Consider the following 21,685-nt stretch of genomic DNA (forward strand, 5'->3'; position numbering starts at 1 on the left):
TTTATTTTTGGTGTCACATCGCACATTACAAATTTTTTTTTTATTATAAGTAATAATTTAAAAATAAACTTGAATCAATCGTTTGTATTATTTTCTCAGTATTGTTGAACTTTTAAATAAAAATTATTTTAGATATTTTTTGGTTTTAATTTAGTAACCTTAAATAATTAAATAATTGCTGCACGGATAGCCGAGTGGTTGAGGTCACCACGCCAAACACACTGTGCGCGACGTGTCGCGGGTTCGATCCCCGCGTAGGACAAGCTTCTGTCTCTTCATGATACTTGAATATAATAATTGAAACCCCCTGCAAAACAAGGAAATGCATGGTAGTAGAGACTAGTTCATCATCATCATCATTCCCCTGCCCTTATCCCAATTATTTTATTTGCGGTCGGCGCAGTCATGAGGCTAGTTACATCACTTGCTAGTAAACAGCGTACTAGTAAGTGACGTCACACGACATTTTAAATCACAGTATCACCTTCATTTTTAGTTTACGAGATAAACGAAAAAATACTTATCCAATACTTTTCGGAAATCTGTCTGACTAAACAGTTTTTAAATAATAAATAAATAAATGCGGACAACATCACATACATTGTTCTGAACCCAAAGTAAGTTGCTAAAGCACTTGTGTTATGGAATTCAGATACAACGAAGGTACCACAAACACCCAGACCCGAGACAATATAGAAACGTGAATTTTTACATTGACCCGACTGGGATCGAACCCGGGACCTCAGAGTTAGCGACACCTTGAAACTGGTGCGTACGCCACTCGACCAGGGAGGTCGTCGGAGTTTTTTCTGTTATATACCCTATGTTACCCGACCAATGTCTGGGAGAATATGACACATCGGTATGACCGCAAATCGTATTTTTATAATTAATTCAATGAATAACATTATTTGTCATATTTGAGTGTTTCGCTTGAATTGGATTATCTTTTGCTTCAAGTTTTATAGAAGGCTATTCTGAATATTTTATGATCTTTTCCCTTTTTTAATATCTAGGTATATTATTGTCTTGTAAATTACAATTGCCAATGAATGAATGGAAATAGGATTATACTGGCCCTATTTATACACCATAATTGTAAATTCATGATATTGACAGTGAATTTTCCGCCCTGTTCTGAATTTCCAATTATCGTGTTGGCAAAATGTTGAAGTTTTAAATTTATACTTCTTTTGGCGCGATGGAGAAAAATGATGAAGGTGGATTTTTACAACTTCTAACGCGTATACATAAGTACACACACACTCATTTTTTTTCCTTTCTAACTATTTAGCATATTCAGCCATCATACTTTTTAAAACAAGAGTCTTACCCCTACTTAATATTATAAATGCGAAAGTAACTCTGTCTGTCTGTTATACTTTCATGTCCAATGAACTGATTTTAATGAAATTTGGTACAGAGATAGAGTTGAACTTGAGAAAGAACATAGGATGGTTTTTATCCCGGACTTTTAAAGAGTTCTCTTGGAAACGCGATATAACCGAACTCGATGCGGGCAAAGCCGCGGGCGAAAAGCTAGTATATCATAAAACACAGTCTAAGAACCATGAAACCATTCAAAAATATTATAAAATCAATAACAAAATAAATTGAATCCATTTTAGAATACACCTCCTCGTTTATTTATCACTGATAACCTTTGAACCTCTTTCAAACATAACAGCAAGAAGGTTTTCCATTAAGTATTTATTTATTTGTAATTCTAACCATATGTTTTGATAGCGTATAATCTGTACTATGAATTGACTAAATTCTGAGTATTCAATATATTAAGATAAATATACTCGTAAGTATTGCACTGATTTATTTATCGAATAAATGGATAATGGATTTGTCTGTATGTAATATCTGAGTATCTGCTTTAAAGCTTAGTAAATTGCAGCCAATACAACTTGGTACGTCGGGAAAGAGCTACAAAATATCGCTGTCACTGTTTCACATAACTAGCTTGCATATTTCTATCTCGCTTTGATAAACTTTTATCTCCTTACTGATGTACCAAGCTACATTGGCTAATGCAACAGAATTTAACATGGGGTCAGATAACCATCGTTCATCATAAGACTTGGTTGGTTGTCAATTTTTCTATATTTATCTGACTCGTAACAATTTTTATAAATGTGCTTATGACAGCCGGGGCCCACAATTTATATGATTTCTGAAACACGGAGGAACTCGTTCAGGCGGTCATCAATCAAAGGACCGACCGCACCAAGCCTTGCTTAACGTTTGCGATGTAACAGTGTGACTATTATCTATTATTTAGCTATGAGCGTGCTTAATTAAAATGTTGTTGAGACTTCGTGGTTCTATGAATGCAGTTGCTTGCTGAGTGTCACAGATTTCATCCCAATGTTGTACCTACCTATATCGAAAGATTTTAATGTAATAAGTGCTTTTTAAATGATACTATAATAAGATACCACTGACAATTGGTGAAACGGAAAGATTGTGAAGAAACATAGGCCCGAAATGCGCTGTTTACAATTTCCATTCATTCATTGTTATTTAAATCTATTTTGTTTCTCAAATTTATTCATTTTAATAAATTGCAAATGGCGGAATTGGGGCCCTGGATTCCAATATTCGAATCTGCTATCGTCCGAAGTAAGCTAGCCTGACGAACAATGATCAATGCTCAAACCTAATCTTATGTGTGAAAAAACTGCCGATTTTAAGAATATTCAGGTATAGGCAGGTATTAATATTATTTGGGCTAACGGTTTCATACTATTGAACATCATTCCATTGATATTTAAGCCAAACAGTCATTTGACAAACGACAAACATAAATTAAGAATTTGAATAATATCAACAATGAAACTTGCTATAGGTACATACTTATGCTATCAAATTAGGTAAGTACGTGCCTTTAAAACAAAATTACCATCTTACAATTTAACGTAAACAATGTTAAGGAAAATAATTAACAAGAGCAATGAGTAGTAACAAGCGAAACCGCGGGCTTTTATGATCATACGAAACTACGTTTACTATAAAATAGCGCGTCAGCCATCTTGGGTCAACTGTCAGTTGTCATTGCGCGCTCGGTCTGCGCATGCGTGTTAGTGTCCTAACTATATTATGTAAGTCATTTCTTGTCTTTTTATTGTTCAATGTTAAATTAAATCGTTAATATTATGTATCGTTTATTATATTAATTCGTTTTATGAGAGTTTTTGTGTTAAAAAACCGTGTTTTTTTTAGATTAGATTAATGTTTTAAATTAAGTTTCTTAACCGGTATTTTCAAGTTCTTTTTTTGTATGAGGTAATATGATTATGTCAGTCGCTTTCTTACAATCTTGATTCTTATATTATTCACATTTTACGCTGTATATTGAACACAGATTGTAGTGTATATCAAATCAATTCACATCACAATTATTCCTACATATTTAAGTCGATTTTCCAATTACACAGACAACGAATTTCTGGCGGTTTTTTTACAAATCAAATGTTACTGATAAACCTAGGTGTTTCCACGAATGTTATAAACCAGAAAGTTTCTACGTAATTATGTTTGTTCCTTTTTCACGCAAAAAACACTGATCGGTTTTAGACGAAATTTGGTAAACGGATAGTTCATAACCAGGATTATCACCTGGGATAGTGTTTTACCGGTTTTATTTTTCCGTGAGATTATTTTCGATAATCTACTTAAAAATATTTTAAACTATGCGAATTTATACAGTTATAAAGAGTAGAGAATATATTTATCGATAAAGTTAGCCGATAGCCTATAACTAACTACTTATACATGTACCTAACTACAGCAGGCAAGATTATCCTATATCGGAATTGGATACTAAGAGTTATGATATATTGTCTACTAATATAGATAATCTCCGAATTCCATGTCTAGGTGCCAAATCCAATAATCCATTGATATACCCTATCCTATTAATATAATAAACACGAAAGTTTCTATGTACGGATATTTGTTCCTCTTTCACGCAAAAACCACTGAACGGATTTAGACGAAATTTGGTCCACAAATAGTTAATAATATAACCAGGGTTACCACTTAGGATAGTTTTTATCTCGATTGTATCTTTAATTGGGATCATATTGGATATGTAGCGGGCGGAGCCACTGACAACGGCTTGTATAAAACATAATATTGAAATCAAACGATAAACCGGTATAGAAATCGCTCTCCAGTCACAATATTACGTTCAAACCAAAACAAAACTAGTCTATTGGTTTGTATTTATTACATAAGTGAGTCGATCACAGGTTAAGCTACGCTTGACGCGGTCGGTCCGCAGATGGGTGACCATCTTTGTCATAACTAGTTCCTCAGTGTTTCGGAAGGCACGTTAAATCGTGGGTCCCGGCTGTTATTCCTACATCTTTGGCAGTCGTTACAGGTAGTCAGAAGCTTGAAAAGTTTGACAACCAGTCTAACCAAGGGGTATCGTGTTGCCCAGGTAACTGGGTTGAGGAGTTCAGATAGGCAGTCGCTCCTTGTAAAACACTGGTACTTAGCTGAAACCGGTTAGACTGGATGCCGACCCAACATAGTTGGGAAAAGGCTAGGCCGATGATGACATGGCCTTAGACTATCAGTAGCCAGTAGTTTTAGCTGCCTTATTTTTGGTTTCCTGAGTCAAACGCTAATAGGGTATATGACTATATAACTTTGACTGTCTGGACTTTAAAAGAAACTGCGAGCCCTGAGTTTGTTTCGACTTTTCTTCTCAGGGTAGTCAGCTAGGAAATGTCGACTCCAGCGTTCTCAAAAAAGACATGTAGAAGTGATGATATATCTTACTCTCTCTTACAATAAATGATTTCTTTTTATTTAATTTCACTAAGACTGATAATATAAATCTATTTTGTCTGTCTGACAGGTTTTTCAAAAAATAGTGAATGCGTATTTTTCATTTTATCACATCATTAAAAGGTAAATAATAATAATCCGGTTTCATAATCAAAATCGCCGGTATAGTAAAAAAAAATGCGTAATGTCCCGGGTGGGATTTGAACTCAAGACCTCCGGTATAGCAGTCGGGGCCACTTAAGACTAGACCAACATCTTAACCAGTCGGTATCTATACTAATATTATAAAGCTGAAGAGTTTGTTTGTTTGTTTGTTTGAACGGCTAATCTCAGGAACTACTGGTTCGAATTGAAAAATTATTTTTGTTTTGAATAGACCATTAATCGAGAAAGGCTATATAACATCACGCTGCGACCAATAGGAGCGAAGATATAATGGAAAATGTAGAAAAAACGGTAAAAATTATTCATCTTTGAGGGCTTCCCTTGCGTGCGCTGCGAAAACGGTTCAAGATCTTTTAACCACGTGGACGAAGTCGCGGGAAACAGCTAGTTTGATAACATATCAGTCTCCAATTTAATGAATGCCGAGTATATATTAATCAAAATAATGTCAGAGGTCACTCATATAATAGTACCTTATCTATATTATAAACAAGCGTGATAATATTCAAATAACAAGGCATATGTTTGACGGGCCTGTTGGTCTAGTGGTTAGTGACCCTGACTGCTATACTGGAGGTGGTGGGTTCGATTCCCGCCCAGGACAAATGTTGTGTGATGAGCATGATCATTTGTTCTGGTGTCTGGGTGTAATTTATCTATAATATGTATGCATTTAGAAATATATAAGTAAGTTTATCAGTTGTCTGGTTACCTTAACACAAGCTCTGCTTAGCTTGGGATCAGATAACCGTGTGTGAGTTGTCCCGTGGTATTATTATATAACTCGTTTTATTTAGTGACTAGCAGTTGCCCGCGGGCCCGCTCTCTACCAATCGAAAATGATCCCACGGGCACTTAATATCGTGATAAAAACTAAGCTATGTGTTTATCCTGGTTATAAACTATCTGTGTACGAAGTTTTGTCTAAATCCGTTCAGTGGGTTTTGAGTGAAAGAGGAACAAACATCTATACATACTTTCGCGTTTATAACATTCGTCCATGGATGTCATAAACTGCCTGGCACAGGCCTCTTCCCATGTAGGGATGGTTCGAGCATTGATCACCTGGCTAGCTCACTGCGGGAGATTTCAGATTCTAATATTAGGTAATCAGGTTTCCTCACAACTGGTGAATTTATGCCTTAGACGAGAGTCGCTAAATATCTTTCTATACCGGATATAATATGGGACAACTCACACACGGTTAGCTGATCCCAAGCTAAGCAGAGCTTGTGTTATGGTAACCAGACAACTGATAAACTTACTTATATATTTCTAAATACATACATATTATAGATAAATTACACCCAGACACCAGAAAAAATTATCATGCTCATCACATAACATTTGTCCTGGGCGGGAATCGAACCACTAGCCCAACAGGCCCTTTAAAAGGGATGAAAATTTCAAAGCCAAAAATATTTTTTGTTTTATGTTGTGTTATGTTACAATATGTAAGTTATACATACCATTGAGTGTTTATTTCACACTAGCTGTTGCCCGCGACTTCGTCCCCGTGGGTAGAAGATTATAAGTTATGATTTATACCTGCCCTGTATTTTTCACATTTTCCATTGTATCTTCGCTCCTATTAGTCGCAGCTTGATGGTTTATAGCCTAAAGCCTTCCTCCATGAATGGTCTATTCGACACAAAAAGAATTTTTCAATTTGGAAAAGTAGTTCCTGAGATTAGCGCGTTCAAACAAACAAACAAACAAACAAACTATTCAGCTTTATATATTAGTTTCACATAAATCAATTCATAAAAATTATAAATAAAAAAGTTACGCCAATTTTCCGAAGCACGTACAAAGTTAGTTCAAAAATGAATCCTTAAAGTCAATTTTCAACGCGAATGAAGTTGCTAGCATAACTAAAAGTGATTTAGCTATACGTTGTATAATGTATAATATAAAATATTTAGACCTGAATACTTAAGATCTGATAAGGAAAATTATAGCAATGCCACGCGAACCTCGACAGATGATCTAGTTACGTCATAGATTGTGCGTACTTGTTGAAACGGGCTGTTAAACTTGAGGCAGTAAATGTATTAGGCGTTTATTTTAACTAGTTGTTGTCCGCGACTTCGTCCGTGTGTGTTTGAAGATAATTCCGTTGTTTTTGACTTGAGGCAGTAAATGTATTAGGCGTTTATTTTAACTAGCTGTTGTCCGCGACTTCGTCCGTGTGGGTTTGAAGACAAGATAGTAGGTAAGGACATTTTTTAATTCCGTTGTTTTTGTAATAACGGATAGCCGAGTGGTTGAGTTCACAGTGCGCAACGTGACGCGAATTCGATCCCCGCAGATAACAAGCTTATGTGTGATTCATGAAATCTTGTCCTAAGTCTGAGTGTCTTTGTGACTTGAATATTTTTGAAACCTTCGCTAAACAAAGCCATAGTTGTAAATTGCATTGTCATTGGTTTTGAAGCTGCCCTCAAAATTTAGCTTATCTCTAAGTGCCTCAAAATTATGTTGCAAAAAACGTGGTTTCATTGGCAATTCAATCAAATTGCCTAACTTCCATGCATAAGTTACATAATCAAACAAACAAAAAATTGTGTATCAATTTATGTTTTCTTTATTTATAATTTTACAGAGTTAAATATTTACAAAACGCTTTTTAAAGACCTAGCAAAGCGTCCCGTTGACACTTCTCGTGACCCAAAGGCTGGCTTTTACCTCGCTCAGAGGATTAGCATTGCCATTCAACGTGGCAATGCTGCCAGCCTTTTGGGCACACTCCCAGCCGGCAGCGATGCCGATGAATTTTTTGATGCTTTAATTTAATAATTTTTTGGTTTTAACAAAAAATTGAGTGTATATAAACGTGGGAAAAATAAACTAAAACATATACTTTTATCCTTAAACGTTTTAACTGACAAATACGTACAATGCCCTTATCTAAACTCATTTCCTTATTATTCACATCAAGGTGAGTTCACTTACTCATGCAGTGACTAATGTTTGTTTGTTTGTATGTCTGTAGCGTAGAGAACTTGGGTTCGAATGACTCAGCTGTTAGACCTATAATTGTTTGCCTGTATAAGCAGGACAAAGGAAAAATTAGAATCCTTTTGTGAAGACTAATTAGCGATTCACTCACTGTCTATTAAACTGGTTTTGTGAGAAATTAATATATAATGTATAATGACTTTGGCAGGGATGAGGATATCTTTTTTGACGCTTTGTAAATAATGCATATTTTTCTTTTTATATTGATATAGCTTTCAAAATGTAAATATTAGTTTAGTTTAGTTCCTAGATACTACTAATTTTAGATGATTAAGAAGGTTAAACATAAAATGAGATTATTTCATGTATAATAATGTTTTGTTCAAGATTTTTTGAATAAATCAATATCCATTTTATTTACAACTAGTCACCCGGCCCGGCTTCGCACGGGAGCAGTGCTAATATACGCCACAGAATTTCTTTAACGCTCTTTATTTTGATAAGGATTCATACCATCGTCGTTGCATCGTAATGAAAAAACTTTGGAATACACTTTTGAAATTTGAAAAATTGAATAGTTGTCGTATTTATTTTGTTAAGTATTACTATCTCAACAAAGACAGCTTCAATAAAAAGCAACAATCTCGCGTTTCACCGAACCCATTTCGATGCGGTTTGCAGTTCTTTACATTTCCAAGAATATTTTGTAATACATTTTCCACGTTCTATATAATTATTTATCTATTGTTACAGAATGAAGTTTCTCCCCATTCTGTTGTTCGTGCTGGGCACTGCTTGTGCCCGCACAGCCACCCGACAGCAGTCTATCACTGGGAAAATCACATCTTTGACTGACAAGGTACAGTACTACCTATTTTCGACCTACTTTGAATAGGAGGAAAGTCTAAATTCGTCTGTATTTGTTGTTTGTTACCGCAAAACGTCGAATTGGATGAATGGATTTTGTTGATACTGTTTCATTATGAACATAAAATGGGGATAAAAACTATCCTATATCTTAATCCAGGATATAAACTATCCGTGTACAAAGTTTCGTCTTTATCTGTTCAGTGGTTTTTGCGTGAAAGAGGAACAAACTTTCGCGTTTATAACATTAGTAGGATACCAGAATAGGATGTTTACAGAGTTTTTACCAATTTTATTTATATAAAGATTTGTGTAACTATAAAAATATGATTTGTGGTTAATATCGTCTGATGTGGCTGGAAGCCGTCATCCAAAAAACACAGAAAACGATGTCTATCAGTACTAATATTATAAATGCGAAAGTAACTATCTGTCTGTTACGCTTTCACGTCTAAACGACTGAACCGATTTTAATGAAATTTGGTACAGAGATAGAGTTGACCTTGAGAAAGAACATATGATAGTTTTTATCCCGGAATTTTTGAAGAGTTCTCTTGGAAACGCGATATAACCGACCTCGACGCCTATAAATAAATTTTTAGACTCATTAAAACAACATTTTACCACATCAAGACTTTCGCATTAATGTTATTTAATATATGAACATAAATTATATTTTTATAACATCATAAACTAACGTTATTTGGATTACAGTTTTATTCAGCAATAAAAATGTCTTTGATCTAATATAACTAGAAATAGTTTATTGACTTAAGTGAGAGGAAGGCGTCTTCGGGAAATCTTTGCTAGTCAAGTGATATTACTGCAATTTAATGCCAGTGACCTTATTTTTCGAAAGCCTGACTCGAAAAGAGGGGTGTTATTAGATTGAAGTGTTTGAAGTTCTATCTGTCTGTGACATTATAGCTTCCGAAATGAGTGGGCGATTGCAATGTAGTTTGTAAGTTTAATGAAAACCAGGTTGAGTTACTTAAAAGTCGAGAGATTAAAAGTGGGGTAGAATAACAGATAGTCTATCAATATACTCAAGTGGGGACTCAAATTAAAGTGCACTAAAATGGATTATTGATGATTCAAAATCAAAAAGTCTTTATTTCAAATAGGCAATTTCTCAGGCACTTTTAAAACGTTACATTACTGACTCTAGTTGCACGGTTCCAAAGTGTCATTCTTATGGAGAAGAACCGAACAAGAAACTCGATAATCTTTTCAAAAATAAATATTACAGTAGCATTTTACATTAGATTTAATCGAGAGAGTTCTTAGCTTGATTGTTAATAAAATTGTAGGTGCAAAAATGGGATAGAGAAATCCGATTATTACGTCATAAGGTAGTCTATATATACATCCCACTGCTGGGCATTGATCACCACGCTAGCTCACTGGGGCGATTTCAGATCCCAATTTTTGCAAGAGAGGTTTTCAAACGATGTTTTCCTTCACCATTTATCACATTTGTCTTAAAATAATTAAGGAAGTACATATTATTATTACTTTCAAAAATTTAGGACACACATTAGCAATAGGGATGATGACTGGGTATAAAAAGAAAAAATCTCATTAGTCCCTCAGTTAGATAATTGAAAAGTATGAGACACGTATTTTTTCCTTTTTCAGAAATACTACAATTGACAAAGATTAACTGCTTTAAAGTTTAGGAGAGGGGCTTGTGACGTAACGATAGAGTAAAATTTATACTCAATCGTGACGTCACGCGTAAGTTTCATTCACTGTAATTTGGTCAATTTATGTTTGCGGGACAAATTAATAAATAAATACGTATCCATTATTATACAAAAAACAACAAGACGGACAATGCAAAAAAAAAATGTCATCATCCCTATTTCCCTGCGTTAGAATCGAACCGGCATCTCGTATGAACGTAAAGCCACCACGATCCATTTCCATCATTATTATTGCCATAATATTACAATCACTTTTTCACATCATTTCGACGTTTATTATAATTGATGATGGTCCGCCATTTTGACATTTGGCAGACAATCCATTAAGGAGAACTTCGATTGTATCTGTATATCCATTGTTATGGCTAACCAAGGAATAAAGAGAAGGAGGAAGTACTCGTGTACTGCTCTTAAAAAAAGTGTTGCCAAACATTATAATCGCTGGCTTTTTTATTGATTTTTGAAGTGTATCTTTTTATAATGCAAATATCTTCATAGTTCCGTTAAAGTTTTGACAAGATAATTTTTTTTTTAATATTTCAGTTCAAAATTTACCTTTCCACGCCAGTGGAATAGAAATAAACAGAGCGAGATTGAATGCGTTGCTGCTGTCAAAATAACAGCAGCAACAGCTCAATCGGAAACCGAAGAGTGGATCAAAAACAACTTACTAAATTTGATGACAGACAGACAGACACTTGATAGATTAAACTAAATGAAAGCTTTTATATAGAAAAATAACCTTATTTGTCTTCGTCTTCAAGTTGATCATCATCTCCTAATATAATATCATTACACGGCTTCGCCCTCGTCGAGGTCGGTTATATAGCGATTCCAAGAGAACTCTTCAAAAGTCCGGGATAAAAACTAGCCTATGTTCTTTCTCAAGGTCAACTCTATCTCTGTACCAAATTTTATTAAAATCAGTTCAGTGGTTTAGACGTGAAAGCGTAACAGACAGACAGACAGAGTTACTTTTGCATTTATAATATTAGTAGGGATGCTTTTACCCTAAATTCCACTTCCCTTTAATTCTTTATGATCCAGTTGTGACCTTAACACACCCCTGGTGACGTCATCAGGGGAACGGCCATGTTTTAGCGATATTAAAAAGCTAAGCTGTATTTGTTCTGTATTCGTTTAGGGACTGGTATTAGTTTTATGGCTTGGGCAGAACATTAATTAATAAACTAGAATTTGTAGACTTGTAATGATAATGTAGGTCTTTAAATGTCCCACAGCTAGGAAATCTAGAAATAAAGATATATTTTTTTTCAAAAAGAATATGCCTTTTTAATTTAATTTCTTCTGGTATAAACTCTGACGATTGAGAAATATATTTTAATGGCAAATAATATTAAGTCGTAATATAGTCACACTGGCAATATTTACGTTAAATAATTTGATTTATTATTTTTACAGGATGCCAGAGCAAAGGCACGAGTACATACAGCCTTCGCCAACGCTGGCCGCCAAGCCGGCGTCGAAATATGGAGAATTAATGTGAGTAGCAACATCAAGTAGCGACATCTATTGTCCATTAGCAAAACTAAAATTAATCTTAATTACCGCCACCTATCGTGTAGTAGTAAATTAATGTTATTTTAATTGTGTTATTTAAAAATAAATGCATGGGTATATGATGCGTGATATGTTTATGCATTTCGTTGTTTGTTATTTACCTGTAGTCAACAATAATTAATTGTATTTGTGGTTTTCCCGTTTGTGACTAGGTAAAGCTTCCCTGGATGAATCAGATTTAATGTTATATTAATGTTGAATAAGAAGTCAGAAGACAGAATAATTTAATTAATGAAAACAAATTATTAAAAATTCAAAAAAAATAAAGTGTCACTATTCTTTAATTACTTTCAGTAACTATCGTGGGACTGATTTATTAATAAATGATGTAACGGTCTCACGCGTATTTATCAGTATAGCCCGACAAGTTTCGTACCCAAGCGGAGTCGTCAATCATGGTCTGACACGGTGGGGTTCTTATTAAGGCAAGGTTGTAATATGACTGAGTACGTAACTAGTCGGGTGATCCCGGTAAATACGCGTGAGTGATCCGTTGCATCATTTAATAACACTATGCTTTTTCTACGTTTCCATTCATCTAAGGTATTATAAGGTAAAATAACATATTTTTATTACAGGACTTTGAGCCAGTAGCTGTACCAGCTAAAGACTTCGGAAAATTCTACAAAGGAGACTCCTACATCATTTTAAAGGTATTCAATGATTTGATTTGATAGAATTTTCTGAAAAAACCTCTAAAAAACTGCATGCAGAATCATTTATTTAAACGAAATTATTCATTTTCTTGCTTCGGGTCTTTTATCTATCACCAATAAAAGTCCCACAAATATCCTTACCAGAGACCAATCATTGCATCATCATCGGCCTAGCCTTTTCCCAACTATGTTGGGATCGGCTTCCAGTCTAACCGGATTCAGCTAAGTACCAGTGTTTTACAAGGAGCGACTGTCTATCTGACCTCCTCAACACGATGAAACCCCTTTCTGAAAAATACATAACTATGTCTTATTTTTAATTTGTCTTCTGGATTAAACAGATTTACATTAATAGATAAGTATATGTCTAGACATAAAAATAGACTATCAGTTTACTTAATACCTAGGCAGGCAGCCTAGGTATAGTCTAGACCACTTTTAGCCTCAAATTATTATTATTATTATTTATTTATTTTTATTCGTTAAATATACAATTACAATATGTAGTGCTCCACAAAACCGGTTTATCGGTTTGCCTGTGGACGAGTCGCAATTTAGTTAATTTTACACATATATTATACATATAAAAGTTATACACATATCTCTGAGTGTGGCGAGATATGTATTTACATATTATTTAACAAGTACTTTTTAAGTCTCCGTACTTCGTACGTCAAGTACTTTTAAAATGGGACCATTCCTTCCCGTTCTTCAGTACGTATAATTCTTACACAGACAACAGCCGACAAACGCGGTAACCTCTCCTGGGACATTCACTATTGGATCGGCAGTGAGTCGTCACAAGACGAGTCTGGTGCGGCGGCCATTTTGACAGTCGGTCTCGATGACAAATTCAATGGTGCCGCCATACAACACAGAGAAACGCTGGGGCAAGAGAGCCAACAGTTCAAGAGTTACTTCCCGTCAGGTAAGAAGATAAACAAACAAAGTTTAGGTAGTAAGCAATTCTACTGCATGGATAGCCGAGAGGTTGAAGTCACCACGCTCAACCCACTGAGCGTGAAGTGTTTCAGATGGATTCTTTCACAGATGGTTTCAGGCAACATAAAATTTTAAAACAATATTAATAACTATTCAAAATTGACACATTTAGCGAAATCATTTGGTACTTTTAAATAGGTTATCAAATATATTAATTTCGCTACTTGACAACAGATGGCGTTAAAAATTTTACACCAAATAATTATTTTGTTTTACATAAATATATATATGTCCAGATGTTTAGATACGTTGTTAACGTAGTGTCTGTTTGTCAGGGGATCAGTGCGTCTCTACCTAAACGCGTCTATCTAACTCTATTAATTGACTGGATAATTGCTTCTAATTGTAGAACAATCATCAATTGTTTCAATTGGAAAATTATCGCAACCGTTAACATGAACGGTCTAATAGCGCTAATAGAATACACGTGGAAACTATCAGTTTGTGTTTTACGCAAACATTGAACAGTTTTAAACGAATTTTAACATATTCTGGCCTTTGGTTAAGATGAACTCTGATCTAATTAACACAAATAAATAGGTGGAAAGAACATATATAAAGCAAATAAATTAAACTATTGTTACTTATACTTAGTACTTCAAAGAATCGATAAAATTTTATAATATATTACATTAAAGTTACAGAGACTACTCGAAATTTAAATAAAAGAAAACCGATTAATATGTCCGTGTTAATACACAAACTAACCACGCTATTCACCAATAGATGTCGCTACTATGTTTAAAGAGTTTTAACATTTTCTACTATTTTCAGCTTTGCAATACTTGGACGGAGGTAACAGCTCTGGGTTCAACCATGTAGTCACCAACGCTGGTGCTGAGAAGAGACTGATTCAAGTTAAAGGCAAAAGGAATATCAGGAGTCGTCAGGTTTGACATTGTCCCTATTACTTGTATAAAATAATACTAGCTATCCCAGCCAAGCTAAGCCAGCCGTTGTTTTGTCAAAAAAAAATAGGGCTATGAAAAATAGATGTCTTATTCTCAGACATACCCAATATGTGAATCGGTCGAGCGATCTAGATGAGGTTCAATTTCGTACAGAATTTAATATATTATATTTATTTTCTCCAAGCCTAAAAATATAATAATAATATAATACATATATCCGGGGACAACTCACACACGGTTATCTGATCCCAAGCTAAGCAGAGCTTGTGTTATGGTAACCAGACAACTGATAAACTTACTTATATATTTCTAAATACATACATATTATAGATAAATTACGCCCAGACACCAGAACAAATGATCATGCTCATCACACAATCATTTGTTCTGGGTGGGAATCGAACCCACGACCTCCGGTATAGCAGTCAGGGTCACTCACCACTAGACCAACAGGCCAGTATTTTTTGAACCCTTACGTGAAAACGTTGATGCTGTTTATTAAACGCTCTGTATGCCTGGCTGCACCGTAGCTCCTAAACCGGTGACCTGATTTGGATAAGGCTTTTTTGACGTTGTTTTATTCCACAAAAAAAAATACACATTTAACATAAGAAAGGAACTATTTCGTTAAACTCCACAACCGTTTGTTCGCGATTACTGAACACTCTCTACAGTAAATTTCACACTCTCTTCCATCACTCAAACTACACTTTCTATGCCCGACAGGGTTCATAATATCCAAATATTATTATATTTTTACCACCTGTAACTGTACATTATGGTTTGCAAGAAACCATTTTGATTTGATTTAAATATCTTTACAGGTGGACCCTCTGATCTCATCGATGAACAAAGGCGACGTCTTCATCCTGGACGTCGGTAACGATGTGTATGTTTACGTCGGTGAGAAAGCAAAGAATGTGGAGAAACTGAAGGCTATCTCCGTCGCGAACCAGATACGAGACCAGGATCACAATGGAAGAGCTCGAGTGGAGATTGTTGGTAAGAGAGAGCTGAGTACACACAACGCCATCTAGTGTCAAACTAAGCAAAGCTTGTATTACGAGTACTAGACTAATAAACATACTTATATATTATAATATATAATATTACTAGCTGACCCAGCAAACGTTGTTTTGCCGATTTTTTTTTAGTTGTATGTATTTTTAATGCTTCATTATAAAAAAAATAATAATAAACAATTTCGTACCAAAAATAAAATATATTTTTTTAGTGTGAGCAACCCTTAACACTTAGGGGTATGAAAAATAGATGTTGTTCTATTCTCAGACCTACCTTATATGTTTACAAAATTTCATAAGAATAGGTCGAACCATTTCGGAAGAGTACGGTAACTAACATCGTGACACGGGAATTTTATATATTAGATAGATAGATAAATTACACCCAGATAGGAAACAAATGATAGTGCTCATCACATGAACATTTGCTTTGAGTGGGAACCAAACGGCAATCAAATGGTCAAGGTTACTAAAAACTAGACCTACAGGTTGCTTAGAGGGTTTAGCGTTGTACCTTAACAAATCATCTGTCAAAATGACTGCACGGATAGCCGAGTAGTTGAGGTCACCACGCCAAACCCACTGACGTGTTGGTTCGATCCCCGTAGGACAAGCATTTGTGTGACCCACGAATGCTTGTCCCGAGTCTGGGTGTCTTTGTGCATGTGACTTGAATGTTTGTGAAATCCCAGCGACACATGTATAAAATCTCTCAAATTGTTAGACTTTTTAAAATCTTGACTATTTCTTTTTATTACCATTTTGTAAGACTAACGCCAATACAATATTTGTCCTTCTCTCCATAGACAAGTACTCCAGTGACGTCGATGTACAAAAGTTCTTCACAGCTCTCGGCTCTGGTTCCAATGACCTCGTCCCCGAGGATACTGCCGGTGGTGATGACCAAGTAAAAAATTATTATATTATTATTAAGTACTAGCTGTTGCAAGCAGCTCCACTCGCTATAGATCGAAAATGATCCGACAGGTACCTAAAATTGGGGTAAAAACTATCCTATGTGTTAATTCTGGTTATAAACTATCTGTGTAAAAAGTGTCATCAAAATAAACTTCAAAATTTCAGAAAACTAAAAAAAAAACGTTTCGTAAAACGGATTCGGATGAATCTTGGAACACATATAGTTTACTAGCTTTTCGCTCGCGGCTTCGCCCGCGTCGAGGTCGGTTATATCGCGTTTCCAAGAGAACTCTTCAAAAGTCCGGGATAAAAACTATCGTATGTTCTTTCTCAAGGCCAACTTTATCTCTGTTCCAAATTTCATTAAAATCTGTTCAGTGGTTTAGACGTGAAAGCGCAACAGACAGACAGACAGAGATACTTACGCATTTATAATATTAGTTGGGATAACCTGGCTTAATACAAACGATTAATCCCGATTTTATGTACCCGTGCGATCATTTTCGATTTATAACAAGCGGAGCTGCTTCTAGCAGTTAGTACAATATAAAGCTAAACTTTCCAAAAGTTGAGTTTGCAGCAAAATTCCTGATCTAGTTTTATCAGCCATCTTTCCCACGTTTTTAAACACTTACTTTCTTGTTTGTCGTTCCGGTTGGATTTTTACAACTCATTTTTGAGGCACTTCCCCGATAAGCTAGCCGGCTGAAATTTTCAGGGTAGCTTCAAACCCGATGACAATGCAATTTACAACTATAAAAACTGTTGGACCGAATTTCATAAAATTTGAAAACGTGGGTATTTATATTATTTTAATCTATTTTCTATTATCCAGGCTTTTGAAAGATCTGAAGAACAGTCTGTGGTGCTATCTGAAGTGTCAGATGCCAGCGGCAAGGTCAAGGTGACAGCTTTGTCAAAACCCTACAGACAGGATCAGCTTAAAAAACAGGTGAGAGATTCAGACTATATGAGTTAATATTAACGAAAGAATTCATAGATTTCATAGATTACAAGTTTATTAAAAAATACGAGATACGGATAGCCGAGTGGTTGAGGTCACCAGGCCAAACCCACTGAGCGCGACGTGTTGACGATCCCCGCGTAGGACAAGCATTTGTGTGATCTACGAATGCTTGTCCTGAGTCTGGGTGTCTTGTGCATGTGATTTGAATGTTTGTGAAACCCCCCGCGATACAAGGATTAAATTCCTTAATGCGGGTTTCGTAAAAAGAAAAAAAAATCTGAATTGCGTGCACTCAAATACATCTAATCTGATTTAGAAAATGTTTAACTTATATGTTCTTAAAAACGCCAACGAAGTCGTATGCAATAGATAGTCTAATATAATTTTAAGCCGAGTCAAAATTTGGCAAAATAAGCCAAAGACAAAATGGTGAGCTCGAATGAATTAATTTTGATTTTTTCTAATTTCATTTTCTTTTTCAGGATTGCTATATTTTGGACACCGTTAGCGGCAGTATCTACGTATGGACCGGCAAGCAAGCTACAGAGAGAGTAAGCATACATACATATTACAAAAAAAAATTAACCAAAAAATCTTTGAAAAATAACATCCAGTGTTTTGAGACCACCTAGCCAATTGAAATTTTCACAGATTCTCAAGACTCATTTGTAAAGTTTTAAAAGTGTCTGGAACGAAAAAGGCTGAATTGAAATAAACACTATTGACTTTGATTTTTAATTTTCCAATGTCACTTTTGGACGTAGAAATAATCAACTTTCAGCTAGCAAGCAATAGTTAATTGCTTTCAAATGTCTTCATTTTTAAAAAACTTGTACTTCATTATGTTTTAAGTAAGATTTACACCTTTTCACTTTTACAGGAAAAGACTGAAGCGATGACCAAAGCCCAGCAGCTGTTGAGTTCTAAGAACTATCCTTCTTGGGTAAGTGTAACTAATGTTAATACACTACATTTCACATTGACATGCTAAGTGACGTCACAGTCACACGAGATCATATTTCATGGTATCCCCTTCATTTTTTGTTTACGAGATCAAATAAAAAATACATATCCATTTATTTTATGGAAGTATGTCTGATGGAATAAACAGTTTTTTCTTGTAAAATACTCTATTGCAGTGTTATTTCACAATTCAAACTGATTTAGACCCGATGGATTCAACATTTAATGTCTATCTACCTTGAGAAGAAATGTCGAAACAAATTCCAAAGCCTTTGTCTCTTTTCAATTTCAAACAGATAATTATCATTTTTTTTAGTCGTTCAGACAGTAAGCAAAAAACGAAGGGGAAACAACAGCGATTTAAAATCTCGTGTAACGTCACTTACCAGTTCGCTTTTTACTAGCAAGTGACGTTATTAGCCCCCACTACCATTTTTATCTTTACTCTTAAATGATGTGTCAAAATAAAAATTACCCTTACAATATTTTTTTGGAAAGTTACTGACGAGCTAAATATATTTAGTCATATACCCTATTATTTTTATTTTGTCTACAGGTGCACATTGTAAAGATCCCTCAGGGCACGGAACCCGCCATTTTCAAACAATACTTCGCGACATGGATGGACGTCGGCATGTCTCATAGTCGCATTGTTTAAATTTATTGTAAGTATTTATAAAAGACAAATAAATATTTATATAGTAACTATCGCAACAATAACTTATTATTAAATGATGCAACGGTTTACTCACGCGTATTTATCGGGATTTCCCGACTAGTTTCGGTTCAATGCGGAGTCCTAGTTGCAAGTCGAAACTAGTCGGGCAATAGTGACAAAAATGCATGAGTAAATCTTTGCATCATTTAATATTTAATATAATTATTTTTAACTTGTTATTCTAATTTTAATTTTACTTTATTTAATTAATTATTTTTGTAAACTCTAACATAAGTTTATTTCAATTCTAATTGAAATTCTAATTGTGTTCGACTATGTCTTTCGCATGATGTGATTTCCTATAAATAAGAAAGCATAGAGTATTGTTTAATATGCTACACATGTAAGTATGCTTGTATTATGTTATTCTTGTTGGAAATCCAAATAAATAAATAAATAAATAGTACATACTGTGACATCTTCAATGAGTTAAATCTTACAATTTTATCTTCTAAATAATAAATACTTAATTATAAATATCTCTTTTTTTTTGAGAAAAATACTGTCGAAAATTAATTTACTAGCGCCATCTAGTGTTTCACTTATTGCTATTTACGTTAAACTTTTGCTACTGGACAATAGATGGCGCTAAATGGTTTGTAATGTGATGTTATATTTTTTACTCTTTTTACAGAAACCAGTTTTGAAGGAGAATGGAGACCAAAATGAAATTAAAATAAATAACCTACTATAAGAGCATTTTTTATAACTCATGTAAAAATAATTCGTAATAAAAACCAGTTTTGTAACTATTTTTTTGTTTGTTTTAAATGATGCAAAACCTCGTTGAATGTAAATATAAGACGGATTTACAAGCGCTAACAATATGGATTCTCAAAAAAAAATATTTAACTAACAAATCAAACTCCTGTTGACACATACCCGAGTGTTTGAGGTCACGAGGAGAGGGTTCGATCCCCGCTTAGGACAATAGTGTTTGTGTGATGAGCTTTTTCTTGATTTTTGAGCACGATCATTTGTTCTGTGTCTGGGTGTAATTTATCTATATTAATATAGTTTTAGAAGTATATAAATATGTTTATCAATTGTCAAGTACTCGTTATACAAGCTACACTTAGAGACAGACTTGTAAAAGTTGTGGAATATTATTAACTAGCTGTTGCCCGCGACTTCGTCCGCGTGGTTAGAAGATACAAGTTAGGAATTTTTGAATGGAATCTCGCGACAATGAATTATTATCCCTGTTTTCTTCACATTTCCCATTGTATCTTCGCTCCTATTAGTCGCAGCGTTATGTATACAGCCTAAAACCTTTCTCAATGAATGCTGTATTCAACACAGAAATAATTTTTCCATTTGAACCAGTAGTTCCTGAGCGTGTTCAAACAAACAAACTCTTCAGCTTTATATATTAGTATAGATATAATTGACCGATGTTCTACTTTATGAAACTCGCAAATGCAATACTTTTGGACCGGTTATCATAAAGATGAAATTAATCCTTGACATTCTCTTTCATAGCAAAGCCTTTTTCCTTATGTCAATCTGCTAATAATTTCAACAATTTCTGCCAATGTCGTGTTATGATCCAACACGGGCACAAATTAGGTACTTCACTGGTTTGTAAAAACTGAATTCGGCATAATTAGGTATACTGTAATGAAATAAAACTACATTATTATAATGAGATGAATCATTCTAAATATTCTAATACTTGAATAACATATTATTTGAAACTATTTAATACAAGCTGTTGCCGCGGGCCCACTCGCTATAAATCGAAAATTATCTATTCAGTCAAGGCAGTTGTTACGGGTAGTTAGAAGCTAGAAAGTCTGAGGTATCGTGTTGCCCAGGTAACTGGGTTGAGGAGGTCAGACAGGCAGTCGCTCCTTGTAAAACACTGGTAGTTAGCTGGATGCGGTTAGACTGGAAGCCGACAACAACATAGTTGGGAAAAGGTAACGCAGTTTATAATTTAGATGCTAGAAAATAAGTGTTTCAAGTCGCGTGTTTTTGCTAGTATTCATTTGAAACAAGTTTTCGATAATCTTGTATTAATAGCAAACATGTTTTACGTTTATTTGACCTTCGAGGTCATAAAACATCTTTTTAAAGTTCAATGACAGATGCACTTGATGGACGATACGATTCCGAGCGAGTTGCGATAGGTACCTACATTGCCTACGATGATGTATCACTTTTGATATACACGGTGATTTTTAGACGTCTTACAAAAGTAACCCAGTTCATGTATCCGACGTAAAATACCCCTAGGCGCGATTATTATTTTTTTTATCATCAACTAAGATAATAAGTACGAAGAAATATTAAACAAGAGAAATCTAAAATATACTCTTAAAAATGATAAAACGCCGCCGCCCGCGCCCCTCACCATTGTTACAAGGCTCGGACCGCGCTCGCAACAGAGCTGTGTTGCTAAAAAACTACGAATTGCATCATAATGTTGAATAAAAA

General features: G+C 34.8%; 1 protein-coding gene across 1 annotated transcript; it reads left to right on the plus strand.

Moving 5' to 3' along the window:
* Positions 1-3,024: 3,024 nt before the first annotated feature.
* LOC113509027 (gelsolin-like) lies at positions 3,025-19,998 on the plus strand. The gene is made up of 13 exons (XM_026892275.1): positions 3,025-3,110; positions 8,689-8,794; positions 11,931-12,011; positions 12,668-12,742; positions 13,481-13,673; positions 14,522-14,637; positions 15,483-15,660; positions 16,487-16,587; positions 17,434-17,550; positions 18,048-18,116; positions 18,446-18,508; positions 19,085-19,193; positions 19,881-19,998. The coding sequence occupies exons 2-12, from the start codon at positions 8,690-8,692 to the stop codon at positions 19,184-19,186; spliced, it is 1,200 nt and encodes a 399-aa protein (XP_026748076.1). The 5' UTR covers positions 3,025-3,110; position 8,689; the 3' UTR covers positions 19,187-19,193; positions 19,881-19,998.
* The last annotated feature ends 1,687 nt before the right edge of the window (positions 19,999-21,685 follow it).

Source organism: Trichoplusia ni, chromosome 3, assembly GCF_003590095.1.
Source record: "Trichoplusia ni isolate ovarian cell line Hi5 chromosome 3, tn1, whole genome shotgun sequence".
NCBI lineage: Eukaryota > Metazoa > Arthropoda > Insecta > Lepidoptera > Noctuidae > Trichoplusia > Trichoplusia ni.

What these genes read in the sequence shown, in the direction of transcription:
- LOC113509027 (XM_026892275.1), top strand. Translation starts at nt 8,690, where the DNA reads ATGAAGTTTCTCCCCATTCTGTTGTTCGTGCTGGGCACTGCTTGTGCC. An exon ending in AGCTCGAGTGGAGATTGTTG is followed by an intron (nt 15,661 to 16,486) that starts GTAAGAGAGAGC and finishes TTCTCTCCATAG; the next exon opens with ACAAGTACTCCAGTGACGTC. An exon ending in CTGCCGGTGGTGATGACCAA is followed by an intron (nt 16,588 to 17,433) that starts GTAAAAAATTAT and finishes TCTATTATCCAG; the next exon opens with GCTTTTGAAAGATCTGAAGA.